The following is a 13,621-nucleotide window of genomic DNA, read 5'->3' as shown; positions in this document are numbered from 1 at the left end:
GCTACTGGAAAATAAGATGCTGGACCACAACATGAGCTGGAAGTGAAGTTTACTGTAAGACACTGTTTACTGCATTTGACTAAACCTCAGTTTGTAAAAGATGAAAATGTACCATAATACCATTAAATCTGCAGCTTCCTCAATTCAGAGCTGACCTGCATAAATTCACAGAAAGTGCTGAGAAGAAGCTGTGTTCGCTCACACGATGCACAGAAACCCACATGGAGCAGAATTGCACTCTGCAGGGTAAAAATGTCAGCAGTTCACTGCCAGTCTGAACTACTTCCTCTGAGCTTCTGGTGCACAAAATGTCTGATAAAGGTTTAGATGCAAGATAGAAAATAGGTGTGCCAGCTGCTTTTGATCATCTTAGGTGCATTTTACCCCCAGACGTCCCTGTTTCTGAAAGAAAAAAACACTAATATTTGACCCACTCTGTCAGAATTAGTTTATTTGGTGAATTTGCAGGTTAATTCTCCATGATACCCAATTTCTCTTGGCTGTTTCACAGCTTTTGTTGAGGATATTTGGTCTGTTTGGAGGATGGACTCTAGTGATACATAGATCATATATATCACATAGCCATGAGGATTGAAATGAGCATTTTTCTTCAGCTCATATGAGCACACAAGTGATGTGGTGTTCTTATTTCTTGACAGTAAAAGCCATTCCTATGCCCCATGCTCCAAGACTATAACTATCCTGTGAGATAACGCTGCTTTCCTTTTCACTGAAACTTACCATCACTTTCAGTGAGTTCATTTGACCAATCAGATTTGAGGTGTTCATGGGGTTGGCCTAAAAGATTTCATGGGTGGCTGGGGTTCCATATTTCCCCCCTCCTGCTTCCCTTTGTGGTGCTCTTTGATAGAAATGAAACTTTTTTAACCTTTTCTGAGGAAGACAACTGAGCCACGTAATCATCTGTCTTACACTATAAATAATATAAAAACAACAGTGTTGTTGCACATGCAAACAATCATTGAAGTGGACATAAACAAAGAAAAAGCTGATTTTATTCCAGCACTTGTCTTCTCCACCATGACAGCCTGTCTGCACCAGTGACACATAAACACGTGATGTAGGTGTCTTTCATTTTTTTTTAAAACTGTAGTTTCCAGTCTGTCTTTGAAGAGAACAGTAACTGTTGTAGAGAAATGAAAAAATTAAATGATTAAAAAGACGTCAAACAAATGACACAGACTCATACACAGAGTCGGTTGGGTCTGCCTGTGAACACAACCTTCCCCCCACCCCTGACACTTGTGGTTTGTCTGCAACTCATATAACCTGAAAGAATTGAAACTTCAATGGCATTTCTGAGAAAGACAACCGAGTTACATGAAGCAGGTAGACTACACAGACTCTCACACGCTGAATAACGATCATCTGTCTTGACCTCATGGAAACTTTTACACTCTGGTGCTCTCTACATGGACTTGTTATGTTTTTGTTGCTCACTACGATAGACGAAGGTAAATATACACTAAAACCTTTATTTATTTATTTTTTACTTTTCATACCTTGAACTCCAGACTTCTTCTTATCATAGCACATTGTAGAATGCTAAACACAAACATATGAAAGTGACGATTGTATTCGAGTAAAATGTTGGCCACAAAGTGTTGGTTAGTTTATCAGTATTGTGTGGTTTCCGCTAACATTACATGCCTACTGCACAGCCCTCAGTGTGCTCGGCCGCAGCGATGCATTTATTGTTAAAGTGAACCGAGAAAGATTATTAACTGTATTCACAGCATGAAAAAATGAAGAATGTAATAAGATTTATAACACAAATCAATAGTCTTATCTTATCTTATCTTTTCTTATCTTATCCTATCACTGCATGTGTATGCTGCATGTATCTTCCTCCTTTCCTCCTTTCCTCCTTTGCCTCTGTCCTGTCTACCTCCTCTTCTCCTCCTTACCTTCCCAGTCATCAGCAGGAAAGTCCTCTCATCAGGGCCTGGTTGTGCTCAAGGTCTTTTACTTTGTCCTTGTCAGCGTCACTTTAACAGCTTGCTTGTGGGCTCTTCAATTCTGTAAAGCTCCAGGAGACACCTACATTGTAAACTGAGTCTTTTAGTCTAAAATAATGTGTTTAAATCTGTTTCTCCTGAGGGTCTTCATGTGAGGCTCCCTCCAGTCCTTGGTGCTTCAGACGAAATGTCGACAAGTCCATGTATTTGTGTGAATGGAGCATGAACACTAATGAGAGCAATGTGACATTTGACCTTTACTTTAAGTGAGTATTGATCAGTACATGACTTTTCCAGAAAATGTAAATTGTAAATGTGTTTCCTGAAAAGGCAAGCAGTGCCTGAAAAAACAAAACAAATCAAATCATCTGTAGTGTGTGTTTACATTTTCCTCTACAGTAAAACAAAAATTGGTAACATTAAGAAGAACTTTCATGAGGTCCATGAGGAAGTTCTGATCAAAAATCGTTCTGTTGACATTTGGGTGGAAGCTCGTGTAGGAAACTCTATCTGCCCGTCACCCAAGAGGTCTGTTGTTCTCGCACACATAGGTAATGGAAGCTCTTCTTATCGTATGGTTGACCTTGTTGAAGCATTGACATGTGGACATATAAAAGGTCAACACTCTACAGTAGAAAGTGTTAACCATTTTGCTTCTCTTTATTAACAGTTAAATATGAAGCACCCCAAAATGTTTCAGTAACCTGGTTGAAAACCAATCTGAGCTTAAGCTGGCCGGCTGCAGAAAGGAATCCGGCTCTAGCAGAGGTCTGGTACCGACGTGACAGACGCCCCTCAGAATCATGGGAGAAAGTGAGTGACAGTGTTTTTGTCACCGGATCTATTGTTTCTATATTGTCAGTTTATTAACCTCACATATGCATTGCTGTTACAGAAACTAATAAACATCAATAATAAGAATTACAAGTGTGAGTATGTCTGCATTAATTGTTCCTTAACGAAGTCTCCTCTATCATTTAAAAGCACCCAGGTATCAGGTTAACAGAAATGTCCTTTTTCCCTTTTTTATCTGGACAGATCAGGTGACTGCTGTAAACCTCCTGAAGGATTCAGTGTACCAGGTTCAGATCAGACAGCAGTCCACTAGTCCACAAGTCAAAACCAAACTGTGGAGTGACTGGTCTCCGGTTGTGACTGTTCCTGCAGGTGAACTCATCACACAGTGACCTGGTTTGGTAGCACCACAGATTAACACAGATTATGCTGGGTTTTCTTCTGGATGGTCAGCATGTGAGGCTCCTTTCAGTCCTCCCAGAATCCCAGGGGCTCACACCTCTCACAGATTTTTTTGCAGTTCAATAATATTTTGCCTTTCCGCTGTAGAACTTGAACATGAACCTGAAGTCAGTGTGACAACAACCCTGTTAAATGGCACCCGAATGATGATTCTAACTTGGAAGGTCAGTTTAAAGTTTGAAGTGTTGTACATGAACAGGGAACTTCACGAGGACTAAACTTTTACTTTTAGTATTTAATTAAATATACCTCCATGTGTAGCTGGTTCAGTGTCCTGTGTTTGTCCAAACTAAGCTCTCCTCTGTTCTTCAGCCAGTGCCAACTGCAGCATCAGTCACAGGAGTGACGTACAGTGTGAGCGACTCCTCCCAGGAGTGTCCTTGTAAGAGGAGGAAGAGGAGAAAGAGGAGGACTGACATTGAAACGAATAAATACACTGTTTATGTGTCCTACTCGGCTGTCAACATCTCTGTTATTGCCAAAAATGCAGCAGGGCGTTCTCCTCCGGCAGTCATTGAAGAACCAGCCGTACCTGTGGCAGATTTAAAACGTGTGTGGCTGATGTCAGACATAATATACACCTATGTTTAAGCATACCCATGAAGACTTTTTTTCTCCCCTATTCGACAGTTTGCGACAAAACATTACTGGGCAAAAAATTAATTAGGACAACGTGCCTTCAGTGGTATGAGCTCCAAGAGGCAGATCCAAGGCCAAAGAATGTGATAAATGTATCAGGGAGGATGAAAAAACAGGAAAGGAAACTAAGAAGTAAGAGTAAGTAACTTTAATTAATCATTTCAAATATATAACTTTATTTTTTATATTTTCCTTTTTGTGCTGCTTTTCATGCCATATGTTGACATGTTGTCTGTTGTGATGCAGACATCAAGAACTACACCCGGTACCTTTACTTTGAACACAGATGTGTTGCTGGGAAACCACAGACAGTTAACATGTGCCTCTTCTATCAAAAACAAGGTGGTGAGTATCTTAAAATGAGACATGAGATGTCCACTCTAAGACACCATATATATAAGTTTTTGTTTGTTTTCTTTTTTATTTCAGTCCCTCTCAGCACTCCTCTGGATTTCACTGTTTTTAGTGAAACACACAACTCTGCTCACCTTTCCTGGAAACCAATTCCCTATGAGGACCAACGAGGCTTCATCACACACTACAATCTCTGCATCACAAAGATCGACACACAACATGAGCTGATAGGTGTGCATTTCTTCACAAAGTTTCACTTTGAGTGTGAGAACATTACATTTACCTTTCCCCACATCTGTTTTTTTTCATCAGGGTGCTACAACATATCAAGCTCTTTGTTAAAATACAGACTGGAAAACCTAACACCAGGGTCCAAATACAACACCACCCTGGCAGCACTGACACAGATAGGAGAAGGACCTAGAGCCTCAGTTATTATCAACACACAGCCAGAAAAGCCTGTGAATGGTATGAGACCCACAGGATTACCACTCATGTTGAAATCACCATGTAATATTTTCTCATGTTTTTTTTTTTAGTTTGGCTGAGCCTCGGCTTGCTTTTTGTGTTCTTTGTACTATCAACAACATGCACTATCATCCTGAAAAGGTAGGTTAACAGCCTACAAACACCAAGTCTACGCCTTCATTTACTGATAAAGAACAAAAATAGCTTTTTTTTTCTGGTGGCATTTTCTACGATGCATGTCATTTTGTCATAAAATAACTGAAACCTTTCTGTGGCCATTTACATGTAGCTCTTTTCATTCACATTTTCAAATCTGTTCTAGGATCCAGAACAAGCTCTTCCCTCCTGTGCCGACCCCTGTGATTCCAGATTTCACCCTGTGTCAGCCAGAGAGTCCGGTAAGAAAGTTTACTTTATGACAGAAGTTCCCTGTGGAGTCATGGGGAGGTTTTAAACCCCTTTGCTTGCACTTTTATGTGTACAGTATTTTAGAGCATCAACATATCACACATGAATGAAGGAATCCAAAGCTTTCAGCAGTTATTAATGTATGACATGTCTAATGGCACCATTACGCTCTACATAAGAAAGTGTGCGTGTTTAGGTTGAAGAGAAAGGACAGCTAAGAGTTTCATTGCAGTAAATATCAGCTCTGTGTCACCTACAACAGGACATGATGGAGAGGAAGGAGGAGGTGCACGAGCTGACGCTGCACCACATCCTTCCAGCAGAAAAAACTGTCACTGAGAAGTCATCAGAAGAGGTGGGAGAAGAGTGGGATGATAGGACTGATGAAGACGTAGAGGATGGGAGGAGTGACTCTGAAGGATCCAGTGATGAGTGTCCTGATTTTACAGTTCAGGCACTGTGGAGCTCCAGAAAAGGCGAAGTCACAGAGATTGAACAGGCGGACAATGAGCTTGAGTTGCTAATATACAGGAATGGCTTAGTGTTTGATGTAAAGACAGACTTAGATGGTGGCAACTGAGATTCTTATACCCTCACAGCAGAAAATGTAAATTTGTTGTATTATTTAGCTTTTAGTTTTTGCTTTTTATACTTGTATGTGTTGTTTGTGCATCAATGTAAGCTGTAAATATGAAAGCAGGAAGGTGCATTATGTCATTTATGGCAGTGACTCCTACTGATGCAAGTATTCACAACAACGGTGTTACACCTCTAAGACACAGGGGGAGCCAGAGAGCACTTTTTCATTTAAACAGTGTTGCTTAAAACAAAGGCAAACCATGTGTTGTTTCTAACATATTGTTCCATAAACTGTGCAGTTGTACAGCGAACCCATGCAAATCAACATGATAAAGAGTGTGTAATGTAAAATGACATGCGAGGCAGCAAAAACTATGCAGAGTACATGATGGGATGAGATGCAACTTTATGACAGGAAGTGCTCACAAAAAAAGAAACAGTGACCTTAAAAAAATGTAGTTCACACAGTCACATATTGCCAAATAGTGCTCTGTGGTATGATGATGACATTTTCCACCATACTGCACTTTGATGTTCTGCAGGTTGAAGACATTTTTCTGATTGGGGCCTGTTGAAATCAGCAATACCTCTGTTTCTGTTTCTGTGTTATGTTTTTATTAAAATCATCAGGAATCTAACATCTGATAAACTTTCATGTGGTGAAATTATAGCATATCACTGTGTTTCCTTCTGCAGATCTACACATATTAAAACCTAGTTAAACAGCATTTATTTTTGTGTCTTTTGTCTGAGTGTGCAAAAATCCTAATTTGTGAATAGCCTAAAAGCAGGAAGCACCTCAACTTGTACTGTGAAAAAAAATCACAAGTGAGCATTTCAGTTATTTTGTCACACTTCATTACTGATAGAGCAAATTAACCTTAGTACACAGGATCGCGATCAAATCACATCACGTTTGTGTGTTAGAGACAAAGTTACCCTGCAGTGTGGAAGCTGCTGTGAAAATCATTTTGGTTTAAACCTCTCTTGTATCACTTTTTTTAGCTTTATTAATAGTTAAAGCTGTCGCTGAAGGTTAGTAAGTGTTGGAATTCTAAATCAGTGACGTCACAGTTCAAGTCATACCTGTGCAAAGTAAGCCTTTTAAAATAAGGTGCGAGACTATGCTGAAATGTACGGTAAAGCATAGGGAAACTCCACTGTGCATTCAGGTCTGACCGCGATGCTGCAGCTGATTTCACTGTCGTCAGCTTGTGACTTTCAGAACGATGGTGTTTCGTTCTTTCCTTTTTAAATTAGTTTTACCTCTAATGGTTTTTTTCAACAGTAAAATTAACTTCACACCACCTGTGCTGCTTCTCACTGTGCGAACACGCACGTAAGGATGAAGAACTATTTTTACATGTAAATGACAAACTAGGCATGTAACAAGGCAGAGAAAATGCTGTCTGTAAGATGTAAATAAAGCCTCCAGACCTGCAGGCGTGTTTTTTAAACATGCACTGCAAAAGTGGACCATCTGTCCATCTGTCCAGGAATGGCTTAGTGTTTGATGTGAAGACAGACTTAGATGGGGGCAACTGAGATTCTTATACCCTCACAGCACAAAATGTAAATTTGTTGTATTATTTAGCTTTTAGTTTTAGCTTTTTATACTTGTATGTGTTGTTTGTGCATCAATGTAAGCTGTAAATATGAAAGCAGGAAGGTGCATTATGTCATTTATGGCAGTGGCTCCTATTAATACAAGTATTCACAACAGTGGTGTTACACCTCTAAGACACAGGGGGAGCCAGAGAGCACTTTGTCATTTAAATAGTGTTGCTTTAAAACAAAGGCAAACCATGTGTTGTTTCTAACATATTGTTCCATAAACTGTGCAGTTGTACAGCGAAGCCATGCAAATCAACATGATAAAGAGTGTGTAATGTAAAATGACATGCGAGGCAGTAAAAACTATGCAGAGTACATGATGGGATGAGATGCAACTTTATGACAGGAAGTGCTCACAAAAAAAAGAAACTGTGACCTTAAAAAAATGTAGTTCACACAGTCACATATTGACAAATAGTGCTCTGTGGTATGATGATGACATTTTCCACCATACTGCACTTTGATGTTCTGCAGGTTGGCATCTTTCTGGTTGAGGCCTGTTGAAATCAGCAATACCTCTATTTAGAGAAGATTGAAGCAAGGCGTCTGGACTTGTAGAGTTTTCTAGAAGACGTTTCGCTGCTCATCCAAGCAGCTTCATCAGTTCTAACTGTTTGGTGGGGAAACATGGTTTATATGTGGTTACAAACCTATGTGGGTGGGTCTGGGTAAAACTTAAAAAACTTACAAACAATAGCACTAAATGTTTCCATACTTACCTGTGATGTTCTGGCTGACTGGGCCAGGTGTGTCTAACGACTGGCTAACGACTATGAAACTGCCGGAGGGGGACTGGTTGACAGCCCTTTGTTCTTACTGTGAGTATGTGCAAACTTCCTGGGAATGGATGGAATCACTGCATTGTATGTGGTAGAAAGATGATGTCTGAGGCCACCACCTCTGTTAAGGGAAGGTTTTTCCAGCTTAACATAGATGGCTTCCTTGACTCCTCTTTCATACCACCTTTCCTCCCTGTCTAAAATGTGAACGTTGTTGTCCTCAAAGGAGTGTCCTTTGTCTTTGAGGTGGAGGTGAACAGCTGAGTCTTGTCCTGAGGAGGTGGCTCTCCTGTGCTGAGCCATTCTTCTTCTTCCAGACGCCTTGCTTCAATCTTCTCTATGTATGATGACCTGGATGACTGAGAATCTTCATCAACAAATACCTCTATTTCTGTTTCTGTGTTATGTTTTTATTAAAATCATCAGGAATCTAACATTTGATATGGAAGTGGCTCTTACTGATGCAATTATTCACAACAGTGGTGTTACATCTCTAAGACACAGGGGGAGCCAGAGAGCACTTTCTGCATGCCTTCTTCCAGAGCGATGCTTCTCCCTACCAACCAGCACACCTGAACACACAGCACTGTTGCGCCCCCCAGCGGTCAGCCATCGTCAGTACAGAGGAAGGACGTGCGGCAAACAGCCGGTAGGAGGAGAGGTCATCATCACCGCGCTCACCGGCAGGCTGACAGCTGTTATCCACCCGTGTAGGAATGACAGGCTGCCTCCAGACTTTGTTTTAATACCATGAACAGGCTGAACGTACAGTGGACCTCCTGCTAACATTCCTGAAGATGCCCCATGCGTGCTGCTCCGTGCTAGAAGATGGCGGAGTCGGATGGTGGGGATTTTGTTCCGAAACATTCGCAGAACAGGTGGGTGAGCCGTGGGTGAGGATGCTGTGTGCGCACTGTGTTGTACTGCTCTCTCGGTATTTCCCACTGGGAGTCCCATGCGGCTTCAGTAGTGCTGCGCGGTGCTTGTACGCCGGAGCGGCACACTGCACCTCAGCGAGAATGTAGGAAACACCGAGGCGTTGTCCGCGGCCTCCAGGCAGCCACTGCCTGTGCTCTGTATCAGCGACCAGCGATCGAAATAAAGTTCAGGATGTAACATAACTCCGGTTACAGAGGTACACAGCTGTAACAGGATAACTTAACATTTGGTAAAATAATTTTATAATGATTACTTTTCTTTAATTGCTTAGAAATAGACAGGCACTAACATTACTTGGCTTCAATACCTACACAGGTGGGTGGCTGATAGTGGTTTCACTGTATTGTTTGTCCAACTTACAAAATAGAAACCAGTAAGAGACCAGTATGATTAATAACACTCATTCAGTTCCTTGCTGTGACAGGTCACAGTAATTTTTGTTGAAAGATCTTTATATCACCCAGACATACAGATGTGGGATTCCTCTAAGGGTAAACAGTCCTATAAGCTCAGGGGTATTTGAGATTACCTCCCCCGTCTCCACAATAGTTCAACAACAATAATGATCTCAGGCCTTGTTTTTGAGTGCTGACATGCTTATCAGATGAGAAGGTTTTCAAACCGGTAAGGACACATTGAGATCATTTTCAGTCCTCAGGAATTCATTTCCTCTGTGGCAGCACCACACAAGACCCGCCATACATGTCACATAGGTTAGCTATGTACCAGTTTATATTGTGGTCTCTGGAACATACCTGCTTCTTCAATTACTTAATCAGCACCTAGATGTAAAAGTTAAATAAAAAACAGATTTTAGTGATTTGTCAGGCATTTTTAGTTCATTTACACACAGATCTGACCCATTTAATTTTAGATTCTCCTTTTTGTATTGCTGGCTGGTATTAAACTGTGTAAAATGTAGTTGGATTTAAACAATGGGGACATTCTCTTTTTCTTTCTCTGGAGCCAAGAAAGAAAGTCTTCATAAAAACTAATGTGGGGAGCTGTCACAGTACAGTAGTCCAGCTCATCTGGTGTTATTTCTGCTCTGGGAAATATTCTTTATGATGTAATTCTCTCTCAAGTTTATGAACTTCTTACTCTTGATGTCTTTGTCTCATGTGGTGTTATTTCTGTGACCATTTTTCTAACTGGCAGATACATTTCAGTTTTCCATGTTTCCAATAAGTGTCTAAGCAGAGCGATAGCTTGTCTAGCGATCGTGTTTCACCTTTATCACTAATGCAAAGGCACTGTACACTGCAGAATGCTTCTCCCCCCGACAGACTGCAACAGATTAGATTAAATTTCCATCACAGTGTTGCTGTCACCAGACACTACATATATTAATGGGCTGCATAGCATACAATGGCTTGCAATTGTATAGGAGGGAAATTAAGTTCAGGAGAAAATGAGGTAATCTTATTTAGGAAAAGGGATCTATCTCTTGAGTCACTGATTATAAGAAGGCATTTTTCTCTTTCCAGTATGGCTAACAAGAATAGCACCCTGCGCTGTACATTCTCGGCCCCAAGCCACAGTGCCACCCTTCTCCAGGGCTTGTCAGTTTTGCGGGCTCAGGGCCAGCTACTTGACGTCGTGTTGGCCATCAATGAGGAGCGGTTCCAGGTCCATAAAGCAGTGCTGGCTGCCTGTAGTGATTACTTCAGGTTAGTCCAGAGCATGAGACTTCACACTGCCCATTTGCATTTAAAATTGGAAGCACTTAGCTGGTGCTCTTATCCAGAGCAATTGGATATGCTAAATAATACATTTGCAATCCTTTCTCTAGATTATGAGTGAGAGTGAAGTGGTGAGAAATAATAAAAAATGAAGTCTACGACACAATAAAGTATGCAGAAGTGAATGCCTACAAATGGTAATGATGATAATTTAATGCTTTAAATGGCAAATAATTGAACAGAAATGAGATTACAAAACAGACTGTCAAAACATTTAACCAGACATTTTCATCATGCATCCGTGTTCTGACTTAGTCATTGACTTAAATTCTCTTAATGCTAAATCCATACAATTCATTTAGAAAATGTAAAATATCATGTTTGTCATGGCTTGTTCTTGTGTTGCAGAGCTATGTTTACTGGAGGCATGAGGGAGTCAAACCAAGATACTATTGAGCTGAAGGGCTTGTCTGCCCGTGGGCTGAAACATATTATCGACTTTGCCTACAGTGCAGAAGTCACTTTAGACCTGGACTGTATTCAGGATGTCCTTGGGGCTGCCGTGTTTCTCCAGATGGTCCCTGTAGTGGAGCTCTGTGAGGAGTTCCTTAAATCAGCGATGAGCGTGGAGACCTGCTTGCACATCGGGCAGATGGCCACCACCTTCAGCCTGTCTTCCCTCAGGGAGTCGGTGGATGCTTTCACCTTTCGTCACTTCCTCCAGATTGCAGAGGAGGAGGACTTTCTGCACATTCCCATGGAGCGCCTCATCTTCTTCCTTCAAAGCAACAAACTCAAGAACTGTAGTGAGATTGATCTCTTCCACGCCACCATCAGGTGGCTACGGTATGACGAGTCTCGTCGGGCTCAGGCAAGCAGTGTTCTCTGCCACGTGCGGTTCCCACTCATGCGCTCTTCAGAGTTGGTAGACAGCGTTCAGACTGTGGACATCATGGTGGAGGATGTGCTGTGCCGGCAGTATCTCCTTGAGGCCTTCAATTACCAGATCCTTCCATTCCGACAGCATGAAATGCAGTCCTCACGGACACTCATTCGCTCAGATGTCATGTCACTAATAACCTTTGGTGGGACGCCATACACTGACAATGACCGCACAGTGAGCACCAAGGTGTACTATCTTCCTGACATCGCATCCCGCCAGTTCAAAGAGCTGACAGAGATGGAGGCCGGGTGCAGCCACGCTTGTGTTGCCGTGCTTGATAACTTTGTGTATGTTGTCGGTGGACAGCACTTACAGTATCGCAGTGGCGAGGGTGCAGTAGACAGCTGTTTCCGCTATGACCCACATCTGAACCAGTGGCTGCGTATCCAGTCCATGCAGGAGGCACGTATACAGTTTCAGCTAAATGTGCTGCATGGTCAGCTGTATGCCACAGGGGGGCGCAATCGATCTGGAAGTCTGTCCTCTGTGGAGTGTTACTGCCCAAAGAAGAATGAATGGTCTTCTGTGGAACCATTGAAACGTAGGATTTGGGGTCATGCAGGTTCTCCATGTGGAGAGAAGCTCTACATCTCGGGAGGTTATGGCGTTTCATTAGACGACAAAAAAACCCTTCACTGCTATGACCCCGTATCAGACCAGTGGGACTTCAGAGCACCCATGAATGAACCCAGAGTGTTGCACGCCATGATCAGTACCAGGGATCGGGTTTATGCCTTGGGTGGTCGCATGGACCACGTGGACCGCTGTTTTGATGTGCTGGCAGTAGAGTATTACATTCCAGAAAACGACCAGTGGACCACTGTCAGTCCCATGAGAGCGGGACAGTCTGAGGCCGGCTGCTGCCTCCTGGACAGGAAGATCTACATTGTCGGGGGTTACAACTGGCACCTGAACAACGTCACAAGCATCGTTCAGGTGTACAACACTGGAACAGATGAGTGGGAAAGAGACCTGCACTTCCCAGAATCCTTTGCCGGCATTGCTTGTACACCAATTATACTTCCACAAAATACCACACAACGTTAAGCATCTGACCTGCAACTGTGAGGATTTCATTCTATGTGCTCTTTCTGCTGACCGTCAAGTCAACACAAGGTGTGAACATCATGTGTGTTCATATGAAGGAATGACCTAAAAAAACTATTAAGCAGCAAGACTTGTGTATTCTTTCTTGTCCTGTTTTAACAGACGGACATTTATTCATAGTTTTTTGGGAGGGTGAAATCTTCATATAGTAGCATGACCTACTATACTATGTTGTAACAGTTTTCCAATCAAGGACCTCGGTTACAGACAGCACAAATTATCCTTTTAGATTTTAAACTGATGATTATTCAGAGTTCTGGTTACTTGGAGGTCTCTTGAATTTGCACAAAAACAAGTTTTAAATGTGTTTTAGCTTTAAATTTGTCATATTATTGCCCCACTGACAGAATATTTCTTCTTTTAGTCAACATACCAGTGTGGAACTCTTACGGCAGCTACATAAATAATAACAACGGTGTGTGATGCTTTCCTTGTTAATCAAGCACTACAGCTCACATACCACATGTAATTTGTCTCTAAACTACTGTAAATCTAACCTGACAGAGGGTAACTGTCCTGAAAAGTAAGAATTAACTGTCTAATTTATAAAAATGTAGCCAAAGTATTCCATGTTTTTCATTTTAATGTCTTGCTGCACTTTTTACAGCTTTTTTTTTAAATCAGATGTCTGCTGCTGATATTGTCAGTGTTCTAAATGTGTTCATTGGAAAAAAGTGAGCTTAAAGTCCCTTTTATAAACAGGACCATCTACATGATGGCCAGAAGTGTCCCATTTTGTCTGTTGTCTGCCTTAGTGTGTCTCTGTCTTGCTCAGTACCAGTTAAAGCACATTATATTGTTGAAGTGCAATATTAAGGAAATCACTGTAGTCCAAGGGGAATGTATACAGTTGTGCAGCTTTATGTGCATCCT

General features: G+C 41.7%; 2 protein-coding genes across 3 annotated transcripts; both read left to right on the top strand.

Annotated features, from left to right (window-relative positions):
- Window positions 1–1,327: 1,327 nt before the first annotated feature.
- On the top strand, window positions 1,328–6,412 carry il12rb1 (interleukin 12 receptor subunit beta 1). The gene is made up of 15 exons (XM_028403801.1): window positions 1,328–1,475; window positions 2,122–2,245; window positions 2,379–2,530; window positions 2,650–2,792; window positions 2,875–2,908; window positions 3,018–3,146; window positions 3,324–3,400; window positions 3,549–3,786; window positions 3,867–4,013; window positions 4,122–4,220; window positions 4,305–4,460; window positions 4,542–4,697; window positions 4,769–4,838; window positions 5,020–5,095; window positions 5,368–6,412. The coding sequence occupies exons 1-15, from the start codon at window positions 1,403–1,405 to the stop codon at window positions 5,683–5,685; spliced, it is 1,992 nt and encodes a 663-aa protein (XP_028259602.1). The 5' UTR covers window positions 1,328–1,402; the 3' UTR covers window positions 5,686–6,412.
- A 2,303-nt stretch (window positions 6,413–8,715) lies between these two features.
- klhl26 (kelch-like family member 26) lies at window positions 8,716–13,579 on the top strand. Of its 2 annotated transcripts, XM_028404846.1 has the most exons (3): window positions 8,716–8,955; window positions 10,504–10,686; window positions 11,107–13,579. In XM_028404846.1, exons 1-3 carry the CDS (start codon window positions 8,906–8,908, stop codon window positions 12,686–12,688), a joined length of 1,815 nt encoding a protein of 604 aa, XP_028260647.1. In that variant the 5' UTR covers window positions 8,716–8,905; the 3' UTR covers window positions 12,689–13,579. The 2 variants fall into 2 exon arrangements, with proteins under 2 accessions (XP_028260647.1, XP_028260648.1); XM_028404847.1 differs by lacking the exon at window positions 10,504–10,686.
- Window positions 13,580–13,621: the final 42 nt, after the last annotated feature.

This window comes from Parambassis ranga, chromosome 4 (assembly GCF_900634625.1).
Source record: "Parambassis ranga chromosome 4, fParRan2.1, whole genome shotgun sequence".
Classification (NCBI taxonomy): Eukaryota; Metazoa; Chordata; class Actinopteri; family Ambassidae; genus Parambassis; species Parambassis ranga.
This window is presented reverse-complemented; position numbering and strand designations above follow the sequence as displayed.